The 14143-nt window shown below is 35.1% G+C and overlaps 1 protein-coding gene across 14 annotated transcripts in view; it reads left to right on the top strand.

Annotated features, from left to right (window-relative positions):
- The window catches only part of LOC130896928 (ryanodine receptor), a 36710-nt gene that overhangs the window by 20027 nt on the left and 2540 nt on the right, over positions 1–14143 (top strand). For 6 of the 14 annotated variants that reach the window (XM_057805332.1, XM_057805335.1, XM_057805329.1 and 3 more), the window contains 27 exons: positions 210–561; positions 1347–1704; positions 1762–2068; positions 2152–2388; positions 2444–2598; positions 2658–2936; positions 2995–3795; positions 3855–4258; positions 4321–4858; positions 5019–5154; positions 5209–5454; positions 5505–5694; positions 5929–6202; positions 6260–6562; positions 6621–6779; positions 7952–8176; positions 9220–9332; positions 9695–10037; positions 10212–10533; positions 11121–11210; positions 11262–11520; positions 11574–11936; positions 11995–12313; positions 12508–12922; positions 12988–13300; positions 13356–13602; positions 13655–14028. In XM_057805332.1, the coding sequence (XP_057661315.1) occupies positions 210–561; positions 1347–1704; positions 1762–2068; positions 2152–2388; positions 2444–2598; positions 2658–2936; positions 2995–3795; positions 3855–4258; positions 4321–4858; positions 5019–5154; positions 5209–5454; positions 5505–5694; positions 5929–6202; positions 6260–6562; positions 6621–6779; positions 7952–8176; positions 9220–9332; positions 9695–10037; positions 10212–10533; positions 11121–11210; positions 11262–11520; positions 11574–11936; positions 11995–12313; positions 12508–12922; positions 12988–13300; positions 13356–13602; positions 13655–14028 (8122 nt within the window). Of the gene's footprint in view, positions 1–209; positions 562–1346; positions 1705–1761; positions 2069–2151; positions 2389–2440; positions 2599–2657; positions 2937–2994; positions 3796–3854; positions 4259–4320; positions 4859–5018; positions 5155–5208; positions 5455–5504; positions 5695–5928; positions 6203–6259; positions 6563–6620; positions 6780–7951; positions 8177–9219; positions 9333–9694; positions 10038–10211; positions 10534–11120; positions 11211–11261; positions 11521–11573; positions 11937–11994; positions 12314–12507; positions 12923–12987; positions 13301–13355; positions 13603–13654; positions 14029–14143 lie in introns of all 14 variants that reach the window. The other 8 variants (XM_057805333.1, XM_057805328.1, XM_057805324.1 and 5 more) reach the window with 2 other exon arrangements.

Raw genomic sequence — 14143 nt, 5'->3', positions numbered from 1 at the left:
TTTCTTTTGATATAACTTTATTACCTTCATTGCTTCATAAGTTGTTTATTACTTCCTACATTATGAATATTTTCATTTATTATGTTATTTTTTAATAGATGATCTTTTATTTTTTTTCAAACCTGAAAAATATGTGCCATAGTTTTTGTTCTAAAGGCTTCAATAACAATAACCGTTTATTTCACTGTTACGGTCTTCCAATATTTTAGGTTTCAAAAACTTAGAGGAAGAGGATAAAGATAACTGCCCATTAGGCGAAGATTTGTGCGAAAGAATGAACAATTTCCACGAAAGACTGATGCGTCACGTTTCACTGCAAGCCCTTCTGACTCCAGAAGAAGAAGAAAACACCGAAGATGTAACTAAACCAGGGCCGTTTAAAAAATTGTACAATTTGATTAACGCGGTAAAAGATTTGGAAGAAGAAACTAAAAAGGAAGATGCGGAACCGGAAAAGAAAACGCCAGAAGAAATTTTCAGGAAAGTACTCATCGGAACTATCGTTAGATGGGCGGAAGAAACTCAAATTGAAAGTCCAAAATTGGTTCAAGAAATGTTTAGGTAATAATAGTTCTCAAATTCATATTCTCATTTTTGTAGAACCTCAGAAAGTTCTCGAGATTACGTGATATTTTTGGAATTTCTTCTCTCACAATTCGTTTATCGACGATAGAAAGAGAAGAATTACTTAACCTTACATTTTCATTGTCCAAAGCTGTAACAATACTGTAACGTTGATTTAACAATGTTAGCAATCTCTTCACTTTATACAACTCGGATTGCCTTATAATTTCTTATCTCTTCACTTATAATTTCTTTTGAAATGATAGAAGAACCTTTTACAACAACTTCCAGAAACATCCTGAATGTACCACCATTAACTTATGACCGGCACCGACAAATGTGGTGCTACTGTGTCCCCTTCACAATATTTTATTAATTCAATTAATTTGATTAGTACAAAACTTTTAAACGTTAGGTTAGGTTAGAGTATATTCGTTTTCTTTTCCCTTTTTTTTTCTTGAAATAAGGGAGAGCTTTGTCCAAAGCTCTTCGATTAATCATTTTGTACTAAGTACTAATAGAGAAGATGTCATCAACATTCTTTATATGTTCTTCTTCTTCTAGTGTCTCGAATAAACCCAAAATTACATGATCTTTCTGGATTTCACAATTCTAATCAATGGTGACAGAAGTATAATAAGTTAACCTGACATTTTCTTTGTCCAAAGCTGTAACCGACATTATTCGATATTTGTTTTTAAGTATCGTTCGGTAGGTTGTAGATAGTTTTATTCACCGAAACGTGTGTCGTTTCTAATTTAATTTTTTTCCCAAAATTTCAGTTTACTGGTGAGACAATACGATTCTGTTGGGGAGCTTATAAGAGCCTTAGAGAAAACTTATATCATCAACGCAAAAACTAAAGCGGACGTAGCAGAAATGTGGATAGGTTTGAGTAAAATTAGAGCGTTACTACCCGTCCAGATGTCACAAGAAGAAGGGGAATTGATGAGAGAACGTTTATGGAAACTCGTGAATAATCATACGTTCTTTCAACATCCCGATTTGATTAGAGTTTTGCGTATCCACGAAAACGTTATGGCTGTTATGATAAATACATTAGGAAGGAGATCACAGGCTCAATCTGATGCCAGTACTCAACAGCAAAATGCCGAAGGGGAAGTTGTTATTAAAGAAAAGGTGTAAATACATAATACATATTTTCAGGTTATTTAAATATATTTTTTTATATTACAGGATACTTCTCACGAAATGGTCGTTGCTTGTTGTCGTTTTTTGTGTTATTTCTGCAGAACTGGGCGTCAAAACCAGAAAGCAATGTTTGAACATTTAGATTTCTTATTAGAAAACAGCGACATTCTTCTATCAAGACCTAGCTTAAGAGGATCCACACCTCTCGACGTTTCTTATTCCTCTTTGATGGAAAATACCGAACTAGCTCTAGCCTTACGAGAACATTATTTGGAAAAAATCGCCGTTTATCTATCAAGATGTGGTTTACAATCGAATTCAGAGCTAGTAGAAAAAGGATATCCTGACTTAGGTAATAGGATAGTTAAAAATATTCATTATTTGAATAGAAATGAATATTCAATCAACCGCTTATTGTTACTACTTTGTTTTTAGGTTGGGATCCAGTGGAAGGGGAGAGATACCTCGATTTTTTGAGATTCTGCGTATGGGTGAACGGCGAAAGCGTCGAAGAAAACGCCAATCTCGTTATAAGACTTTTGATTCGACGCCCCGAATGTTTGGGACCGGCTCTTCGAGGAGAAGGTGAAGGTTTGTTAAGAGCTATTGTAGAAGCTAACAAAATGTCCGAAAGGATTGCAGATAGGAGAAAAATGATGGATGAAGCCGAAGGTAAAATTAATATGTATCAATACAATTTGTTTCTAAAAATAATTTATTTAAGCAGGAACAGTGGTTAACGTCGCGCAATTCACACATCCGTTACCCGAAGGTGATGACGATGAAGATTACATTGACACTGGTGCTGCCATCTTAAATTTCTATTGTACTTTAGTCGATTTACTCGGTAGATGTGCACCGGATGCGGCAGTAATTGCAGTAGTAAGTAAATTTTGTACTCCAAATAATTCAAACTATTATTTTGATGTTTTTTTATTTAGGGCAAAAACGAATCACTGAGAGCAAGAGCTATTCTACGATCTCTAGTACCTCTAGAAGACCTCCAGGGTGTTTTGAGTCTCAAATTCAGCCTTCACAATCCAGCTGCTGGAGAAGAAAGACCTAAATCTGACATGCCATCTGGTTTGACTCCACCGCACAAGCAATCAGTAGTATTATTTTTAGAAAGAGTATACGGCATAGAAACACAAGAATTGTTTTATAAGCTGCTCGAAGAAGCATTCTTACCTGATTTAAGATGCGCCACTATGCTCGATAGAGTAAGTTAATTATTTTCCAATGATAATTCAACAGATAGCTAATTTTTCAATGATCCAGAACGATGGAAGCGAATCTGATATGGCACTTAGCATGAACCGGTATATAGGAAACTCCATCCTCCCCTTACTCATCCAACACAGCAAATTTTATAGTGAAGCAGAAAATTACGCTTCTCTATTGGATGCAACTTTACACACTGTTTACAGACTTTCCAAGAACCGCATGCTTACCAAAGGACAGAGGGAAGCGGTTTCCGATTTCTTGGTAGCTCTTACTAGTCAACTACAACCGTCGATGCTTTTAAAATTACTTAGAAAGTTAACTGTGGACGTCTCTAATCTATCTGAATATACTACAGTAGCGTTAAGATTATTGACGTTACATTACGAGAGGTGTGCTAAATATTATGGTTCTAGTGCCGGACAAGGAATTTACGGATCATCCAGCGATGAAGAAAAACGATTAACCATGATGTTATTTTCCAATATATTCGATTCATTAAGCAAGATGGATTACGATCCGGAACTTTTCGGAAAAGCGCTACCGTGCCTAACGGCAATTGGTTGTGCTCTGCCACCAGATTATTCTCTATCCAAAAATTACGACGACGAATGGTACACGAATAAAACCGACAAATCTGGTACCGACGGTCCTTACAATCCACAACCTATCAATACATCATCGATAGTTCTGAACAACGACTTGAACAATATAGTCCAACAGTTTTCTGAACATTACCACGATGCTTGGGCTTCGAGAAAGCTAGAAAATGCTTGGCAATACGGAGAGAGTTATTCCGGATGGGAAGGCAACAAAACTCATCCAAGATTGAAACCGTACGCAATGTTGAATGATTATGTTAGTAAACTTTTCACATATTCCAAGGTTAGAGTAATTCTAATTTGATTTTTTTTTAGGAGAAGGAGAGATACAAAGAACCAGTTAGAGAATCTCTTAAAGCACTACTTGCTATCGGATGGTCTGTAGAACAACAGCAAGTTGATTTGCCATCTAACAATAGGAGTTCTGGAATGAGACAATCCGGCGAAGGTGCTTCGGCTTTCAATTACAACCCTCATCCTGTGGATATGAGTAACCTAACCCTATCTAGAGAAATGCAAAATATGGCGGAAAGATTGGCCGAAAATGCTCACGACATTTGGGCAAAGAAGAAAAGAGAAGAATTGACAACTTGTGGAGGAGGTGTTCATCCCCAACTAGTACCGTACGATCTACTAACCGATAAAGAGAAGAAAAAGAATAGAGAGAGATCACAAGAGTTTCTTAAATATTTGCAATATCAAGGATTCAAATTACACAGGTATTTTAATCAATTGTTACCACATTTTAAGATTTGTAACTACTGCCATTTACTTGTTTTAGACCAAATCGTGGCGGATTATCAGAAACTGAACAATCTACTTCTGGTCCAGCAATAGAACTGCGATTCGCCTACAGTCTCCTAGAAAAATTAATTCAATACTTGGATAGAGCAACGGTTAACATGAAACTATTAAAACCTTCACAAACTTTCAGCAGACGAAGTTCTTACAGGACTTCGTCTCGCGATATCAAATTCTTCTCCAAAGTCGTACTACCTCTAATGGAAAAATACTTTTCCACTCATCGTAATTATTTCATAACGATAGCAACTGCCACAAATAACGTCGGAGCGGCTAGTTTGAAGGAGAAAGAGATGGTGGCCGCTTTGTTTTGTAAACTGGCCAATCTATTGAGATGCAAGTTGGCAGCTTTTGGTGCCGATGTTAGAATCACTGTAAGGTGTTTGCAAGTTTTGGTCAAAGGTATAGATGCTAAATCCTTAGTGAAAAACTGTCCTGAATTTATAAGGACCTCGATGTTGACGTTTTTCAATAATACGGCTGATGATTTGGGGCACACTATCATTAATTTGCAAGAGGTTTGTACTATGCATTGTACTATGTATTTTTTTTTTATGTTTCAGATGTATTGTGTGCCAAACTGTAATAGCGGTCAGGAGAGGTCATTCATTTGGCCTTGATATGCTCACGCTTATTTTTAATTTCAAATATCAGTGTCATTAAAAAATTTTTTTCTAGGGTAAATACGGTCATTTAAGAGGAACGCATTTAAAAACATCGACGTCTTTGTTTTATGTCAACGCCGTAGTTTTACCTATCCTCACATCGCTTTTTGATCACCTCGCTCATTGCGAATACGGCTGCGATTTATTACGTAAGTTATAGAATCGTGTTATTTCAATAACAACTAAAATAAGTAATATTTCAGTTGACGAAATTCAAGTGGCTTCCTACAAAATTCTACAAGCCCTATACACCCTTGGAACGGACCCAACTCTATCTCATGACAGAAAATATCTGAAAACTGAAATGGAAAAATACAGACCGTCATTAGGATCGTGTTTAGGAGCTTTTAGCTCGACTTTTCCCGTTGCTTTTTTGGAACCACATTTAAACAAGCACAACCAATATTCGTTATTAAACAGAATTGCAGATCATTCTCTAGAGGCGCAAGGTAAAAATTACTTTTCATTTTTGTTCATATGAAAATATTTTCATTTTCAGATATAATGGCAAGAATGGAAAGCTCAATGCCAACTCTTGAAGCTATAATTTCCGAAGTAGATCAATTTGTTGATAGCGAGAAGACTTACAGCGACTCTCCGCATATTATCGACGTTATTATGCCGATGTTATGTTCATATTTGCCATTTTGGTGGTCTCAAGGTCCGGATAACGTTAGTCCAACTGGAGGGTGAGTTTTAGTACAAAAATAAACAAACAAATACAAAAACAAACAATGTTTACTACCAATATTCACAATTACACTGTCTGACATTTTGATTCTCAGTTTTCAAAATGCATCACAGTATATATGTTAATTTTGAAAATTTTTGTTTAAAGAGGGTTACTTAGTGAAGTAAATTTGTTATAATCGTTTCCATTGTTTCCACTAAGAATATTAATAATGATGATTTATTTATTTCAGTACCCACGTATCAATGGTAACTTCAGAACACATGAATCAATTACTGAAAAACGTTCTGAAGTTAATTAAAAAGAACATTGGCAACGAAAATGCCCCTTGGATGACCAGAGTTGCCGCGTACACTCAACAGATTATTATAAACAGCAGTGAGGAGTTACTCAAAGACCCATTCCTTCCTTTGGCCGAAAGAGTAAAGAAAAGAACTGAAGCTATGTTCCACAAAGAAGAAAGTTTGAGAGGATTTATCAAAAGTTCATCAGAAGATACTTCTCAAGTAATTAAAACCAAACTTGTGAAATATATATTTATATCGTTAAATCGATATTTTTAGATTGAAACGCAGATACAAGAAGATTGGATACTTTTAGTTAGAGACATATATTCGTTTTATCCTCTTTTGATTAAATATGTCGATCTCCAAAGAAATCATTGGTTGCGTCACAACGTAGCTGAAGCTGAAGATCTTTATAATCACGTCGCAGAAATATTCAATATTTGGTCAAAATCTCAATATTTCCTCAGAGAAGAACAAAACTTTATTTCAGCTAACGAAATCGACAACATGGTACTTATAATGCCAACTGCAACTAGAAGACCTGTTGTACCGGACGGTAGCCAACCTACTGTTGGAAAGGTGAGTTAAAATCATTTTTTTTCATTGTATATGCTAATATCACTTTGAATAATTGTAGAAAAAGAAAAAACATCGCGATAAGAAAAGGGATAAAGATAAAGAAATCCAAGCGTCGTTAATGGTAGCCTGTTTGAAACGGCTCCTACCTGTCGGGTTGAATTTGTTTGCAGGACGTGAACAAGAACTAGTACAACATTGCAAAGATAGGTTTTTGAAGGTAATTTTTGATTTATCAAGAATTATTATCTCCTTTGGGCACTTTGAATAAACATCTAGTGCCTTATAACCTCACAATCATTTTTATACTTTCTTTCGGTCTATAAGTACCAATAGCAACATCTTTTTGCTAACTATGTTACTAAAAAAATCGAAGAATAATTCAATGAAAATAAAAAAAAAGACTTGTAAAGCAAAAAATACACCGATCGAAGAGCTATGGTATCTAGAAAAAGCGTTCAAATGGAATACAAAAATAAAAAAAGTTGAAATTTAGAATTTTAGGAGACTGGCAACACTGTGTAGGATTGAGTCAATCTTGCAATACAATATTATAGGTATCACAAGTGTTAGTATTCATCCCACTGCGACGCTTGAGGTACGACACTGCCACGAGTTTTCATCGAGTAGCCATCGATCAGCGAAAGCGGCATCAGTCTAATATAATATGCAAAATGATGAAGGTTACCGCGCTTTTTTTACGTAACTGTAGCTACGACGTGTTAAAATACTCAATATTTGTTCTATAAAACTCATGTTTCTTTTTCGATTATTTTAAGCACTTGTGAACCAATTTCTTTGTTAAAATCTATACCAATAAAGATCTTTTACGAAGACCAAAACCTTAACAAGAAAGAAATCCCTACATATGGCAATGTTGAAACTATCGGCCTGTGTCAGACCAGTTTATTTATCACGTTGGAACCCGTGAAACTAACACGTTAAATTTGACAGCGCCATCAGCAAATTTATGTTTTTGTTGCAAAAAATAATTGTGTTAAGGTATTTGTTAAATTTGGGAAAGTTAAAGCTGTTTATCAAAAGCATAAGTTTTCCACTAATATAACATATTTTTGGAAAGCCGAAATGAGGTTGAAGATTAAGTTTACTCAGGGAGATCTTCAACTTCAAAAAAGAAAACATTGAAAGTGAGATTAGATCGTCATTAAACAATTAAAATCATTAGAGCACAGTAGATTTTAAACAATCTTACTGTATATCAAAATTTGTCAGACAATTTGGATGTGAAAATGATTTTTGACAATATGGTATGGAATAACCTATGGCTTTTCCTTTTTCCTATTGTGTGAATCACAGTGATAAAAGAATTTTTTGTCTTCCATCAGATCTAGTTTTCAATTTTTTGATGTTATATTTTTTTATTTGTTTTAGAAAATGCCGGAATACGAAATAATTGATTTTGCCAAAAACCAACTGACATTACCAGATAAGATTGATCCAGCAGACGAAATGTCATGGCAGCATTACCTCTATAGTCAGTTAGGTAGCAAAAAAAGTGTTTCAGTTAGTCCGATAGACAATAACGGTAAAAATCAAGTGGACGAAACTGTGGACAGGATAGTTGCAATGAGTAAAGTACTATACGGACTTCATATGGTGAGTTTAAATCGACATATCATATTTTTTATCTATACGATCTCGACGTGGATTTGAGCCTGTCAAAAGAAGTTGACTTGTGATGCTCATGAACGAAAACTCACCTGAGCCGAGGGCATGGAAACACTACACTTTCTCAATCAATTGCATTTCAGAACGACTGTATATTTATGTAACTGCGGTACTACCAATTATTAAACATTAATATCAGAGTTTGTTATCTATTCAGTATTACATATTTGTAATTTAGTTTGGAATATTTTAGTTTATTTTCTTATTGGTTTATATTATAATAAAATTTCATGGGTTAGCATAATTAAATCTTCAGGGCCTTACAGATAATATTTATTATAATTATTGAGGATTTGTACTCCAAAGAGTTTAATAGTTTACAAGGTTTTTTTGCTGGGTCAAATCTCACGTCAAAACCAGAATACTTTTATTAATATGAATTGTTTAAAACTTACATTTCTCTTGATTAAGTTTTCTCCTGAAAATTATTGGTGAAATCACTGTGGCTCCACTTCGTCGTAGTCTCCCATTAAAAATATGAAATTTCTTCAAGGCAACTGACACAGTGATTAGTTGAAGCTGAAAAATATTTTTGTTTATGAAATAACCCAATGTATACATACTTACACACACATGAGGATGTATGTGAATTATTCTAATTATCATTTATCAAAGAATTTGCAAAAATACACAATGTATCCTTTATATATTCCAAAAAGCATATATTCACACTACAAAATAATGGATTCAATGCCTGAAAACAATTTTGGAGCTTATTAGAGCTAGAGCCCCTCCAAAAATTTACCTTAGCTTGGCCTTACCCTTCTGTGAGCACGAGTTTTTTATTTTTCTACAAGTTACACTAGAATACGAATACAAATATTTGAATAGAATAATTTTAAAATGAGAATGTGAAACTTGAATTAACATATTGCTCAATGACTCACTCGAACTTTTTTTACGTTTACATTTTTATCGTATTTTGCTTTGGGCACTTTTTCATCTTCTTTTATTTTGCAAATGGCTGTTAGATCGATCACCCGCAACAGCAGCAGAAAGGCGTTTACAGAAGCGTTGTTTCGACTCAAAGGAAGCGAGCTGTACTGTCTTGCTTCCGTCAAGCTTCTTTGCACAGTTTGCCAAGGTTTGTTAAGTTTGTAGATTTTCGACGAGTGACTTTTAAAAATATTAAAAATTATTGGATGCTAACAATCTAATTCTTTTGTTTTCAATTTTTTTACCGATGAATCTAACTTTTCATTACCGATTGTGCTGTACTAACAGGCTACGAAGCCAAAAAATAACAAAGATAATTGGAAGAAAGTTTTGGGAGCCGCTAGAAAAAGAGCTGCACTGGCTTGCTTCAGGATGAGGCCTCTATACAAATTGAGCAGGTATATAGCTACCTACAAGTTTAGATAAAACCTATTTTTCGATTTATTTACTAACATTTTTTTTTTAATTTGAAAATCTAATTGTATATTTTTAATGATATTCTCTCTCCAGGCATCGTGCAATTAATATATTTATAAGAACTTACCGTGACTTTTGGCTACAAGATGAAAATATCGGTCAAGAAGTAATGATCGAAGATTTAACTCAGAGTTTCGAAGATGCCGAATTGAAGAAAAAAGATTCCACAGATGAAGATAACAAACCGGATCCTTTGACTCAATTAGTAACTACATTCTGTAGAGGGGCAATGACTGAACGTTCCGGGGCGTTGCAAGAAGATCCCTTATACATGAGCTTCGCCGAAATTATCGCTAAATCTTGTGGTGAAGAAGAAGAGGAAGGCGACGAAGAAGAAGGTGGCGGCGAAGGAGAAGAGGGAGCATCTTCAATTCATGTAAATATATTTAGATTTCAATTACCTGAATTGAGTTTAATGTTATTTTACTGTCGTTTCATCTGCTTTCTTAGAAGCTTCAATTCATGGTAAGAACAATTTTTTCATAGTATTTTAGCCTAATTCTTTCCAATCTCGTATAATGTAGAATTATTTTTTTTTGTTCGATTTTAGGAACAAGAAATGGAGAAACAAAAACTACTGTTCAATCAAGCTCGACTTGCCAATCGAGGAGTGGCTGAAATGGTTCTGCTCCATATCTCAGCTTGTAAAGGCGTCCCTTCAGAAATGGTAATGAAAACCCTCCAACTTGGTATCTCAGTCCTTCGTGGTGGTAACTTTGATATACAAATGGGAATGTTGAATCATTTGAAAGAGAAGAAAGATGTAGGGTTTTTCACTAGTATTGCCGGACTAATGAACAGTTGTAGTGTATTAGATTTGGACGCCTTTGAAAGGAACACCAAGGCAGAAGGTCTTGGAGTTGGATCCGAAGGTAAGTCCAAATAAGATAACAGTCTGATCACTAAAAATCACATTTCAATATTTATTACCATCTTTATTATGAGCAGTGGAAATACATTTGCTTTCATTAAAATTTGAACTTTTTCCGCATCCATGAAAGGCTCCAGAACTGACCCCCGGGGGCTGTTTTTCATAATCAAAAAAATGCCTTATGGAAAGAACAATCACTCAAATAGGACAATAGACTGGTAACTAGGAAACATATATTCATATTTCTCTACCATCTTTATTATAAGTAGAAAAAACAAATTTCCTTTCATTGAACTGGTACCGCATCCATGAAAGTCTCTAGAGCCTGGCTTCTAGAAGCCACTGAATGTTTTTATACTTGAAAAAATGCCTCATGAGGAAGTAATCGCTGTAAGAGGAACCTATTTTTGAGGCAAAAGAAAAATTTTGCTTTAAAAAAGTCATAGAATATTTTCACAACTGTTGAACTAATTGTATCACTCTTGAAAGAAATTTTCTAGATGAATTAAATTAAAATTGGTTTGAAAATTAATTTTTTTCTTACTAGACTGGGAACTTGATGTGTTAAATGCGTTTTTCTATTTTTAGGTGCTGCTGGGGAGAAAAATATGCATGACGCCGAATTCACTTGTGCCCTTTTCAGATTTATTCAACTAACTTGTGAGGGTCATAATTTAGGTAAATGGACATTGTCAGAATAATGATTTTATATAACGAATAATCTTTCAGAATGGCAGAACTATTTAAGAACACAAGCCGGTAATACCACAACAGTGAATGTAGTAATCTGTACCGTTGATTACTTACTCAGACTTCAAGAATCCATCATGGACTTCTATTGGCACTACTCTAGTAAAGAACTCATTGATTTAGCTGGTAAATGGAATTTTTTCAAAGCCATAGGTGTAGCCAGTCAAGTTTTTAACACCCTAACAGAAGTTATACAGGGTCCTTGTACCCTTAACCAGCAAGCTTTAGCTCATTCTAGGTGAGGATCGAATCAAAATGTATGGTACTGTAAGTAAACATAAAAATTTACAGATTGTGGGATGCAGTTGGTGGTTTTCTCTTCCTCTTCTCCCACATGCAAGATAAACTTTCCAAACATACCAGTCAGGTGGATTTGCTCAAGGAACTTCTCAATTTACAAAAAGACATGATTACAATGATGTTATCTATGCTTGAAGGTAACGTTGTTAATGGTACTATCGGTAAACAGATGGTTGATACGTTAGTAGAAAGCGCCAGCAATGTGGAACTAATTTTGAAATATTTTGATATGTTTTTGAAATTAAAAGTTTTAACTTCTTCCGCCGGCTTCCAAGAAATAGATTTGAACAGTGATGGTTGGGTGTATCCCAAAGATTTTAAAGAAAAAATGGAACAATCAAAGAACTACACCTCGTACGTTTAATAATTTACGACAATGTTATAATTAAATTGATAAAATTATATATTTTAGGGAAGAAATCGAATTTTTATTAGCTTGCTGCGAAACTAACCACGATGGTAAAATCGATTACGTAGATTTTATCGATAGATTCCACGAACCTGCTAAGGAAATCGGTTTCAATTTGGCTGTTCTATTGACAAATCTAGCGGAACACATGCCCAACGAACCTAGATTGGCAAGATTTTTGGAAACCGCAGGCTCGGTACTGAATTACTTCGAACCATTCTTAGGACGCATTGAAATTTTAGGAGGCAGTAAACGTATAGAACGAGTCTATTTCGAAATAAAAGAATCTAATATTGAACAATGGGAGAAGCCTCAAATTAAAGTAAGTTGTTTTCAGAAAAAATTACGTCATCCTGATGAGACCCACATAGCTCGAACTCGGTCGATTTGTAATCATCAGAAATGGTCAATATAAGTTACGGTCTTTAAAGGAGATCCTTTGTATAATATGTATAATATATTAGGCTCATTTCCAAATTTATGAAATGTTATTTGACATTTGAATGTATTTTTTAGGAATCCAAACGTGCATTCTTCTACTCCATAGTAACAGAAGGCGGTGACAAAGAAAAACTTGAAGCGTTTATAAACTTCTGTGAAGATGCCATTTTTGAAATGCAGCACGCCAGTGGTTTAATGGCCGTGGAAGATTCTGGAGGTGGCGGACCTCAAAGATCGACTAGTTATAGTTACATGCAACAAGAAGACGAAGATAGATTAACAAAAAATCCCATACAACGAGGATATACCGCAATCAAAGAAGGAATATCGTACGTGTTGTCTTCACTTAGTCCATCAAACATTAAACACAAAATATCGGAGATGCAACAAATGACGTTCGCGGAATTGTTTATTGGCTTTTTCAAGATGATATTCTATGCGCTTTACTATTCAGGTTTCGGCGTCGCCGTTGTTATCAAATATATTTTAGGTTAGTTGGTAATACAAAATAAAAAACGTCAAGAACGTTATTCATCAACTAATGAGCGTTTTCAGGTATTCTTATGTTGCTTATGAGAGGTCCAGCTGTCGAAGAACCCGTTATTCAAACGGTGGTAGAAGAAAAAGTTGGTCCGTTGCGGGTACTGCCATCTCTACCATCTACAGAAGAACCAAATACGCAGATGCAAGCATTCGGAGTCGATATAACGAAAGAAGATAACGGACAGTACAAAATGGCTCCACACGAATCACCGCAAGGAAGTCAACCTTCTTCAGGGGAAGGTGAGACTACACCGGAAGAAAATGGAGAACATGCTGAAATGGAAAGTCTTGAGCAACAACCGTTATCTTTGTCTGATCTTTTAGGGTGAGTTTAGATGAATTTTTAGTCGTATGTTTATAATTATAATTTAACTTAATAGTGGAGAACAAGCGAAGAGGGCACAACAAGAGAAAGTCGAGGCGCAAGCTGCACAACAGGCAGCTATGCAAGCAATAGAGTCCGAAAGCAAACAAGTTCATCAAGTTGAAACATCTGCCATGTCTCAAATTAATTTCGCTTCGTATGGACATAGAGCGGTGTCGTTCCTCGCTAGAAACTTTTATAATTTGAAATACGTGGCTCTCGTTTTGGCTTTTTGTATAAATTTCATGTTACTGTTCTACAAGGTTTGTATGCATTTCACCGAATAAATAATTTGTACTAATATTTTGTATTTAGGTTTCCAGTCTTAATGAAGAATCAGGTAGCGGTAGTGGTAGCAAAGGTATTCCAGAAATCATCGAAGGTTCAGGATTCGATTCCTCTAGTGGCGCAGGTTCGGGCGACGGTGAAGAAAATGATTTACCAGAATTAGTGCACGTTGATGAAGATTTCTATTACATGGCACACGTTATGCGGTTAGCAGCGGTACTACATAGTATTGTTTCTTTAGCCATGTTAATAGCTTATTACCATTTGAAAGTACCTTTAGCTATTTTCAAAAGGGAAAAGGAAATTACGAGGCGGTTGGAATTTGAAGGATTATATATAGCTGAACAGCCAGAGGATGACGATTTAAAGTCGCACTGGGACAAATTGGTTATTTCAGCTAAGTAAGCGTTGTCAATAGATTTATTGCAAACAAAAACACACTACAAAGTTTACATTATAATTTAGACTATTATGGAAATTTTTTAACAAAATTATTAGAAACCGGATGCTTAATGA

Source organism: Diorhabda carinulata, chromosome 8 (genome assembly GCF_026250575.1).
Source record: "Diorhabda carinulata isolate Delta chromosome 8, icDioCari1.1, whole genome shotgun sequence".
Lineage (NCBI taxonomy): Eukaryota > Metazoa > Arthropoda > Insecta > Coleoptera > Chrysomelidae > Diorhabda > Diorhabda carinulata.
The sequence above is the reverse complement of the archived record's forward strand: the minus strand, read 5'-3'. Positions and strand labels throughout refer to the sequence as shown.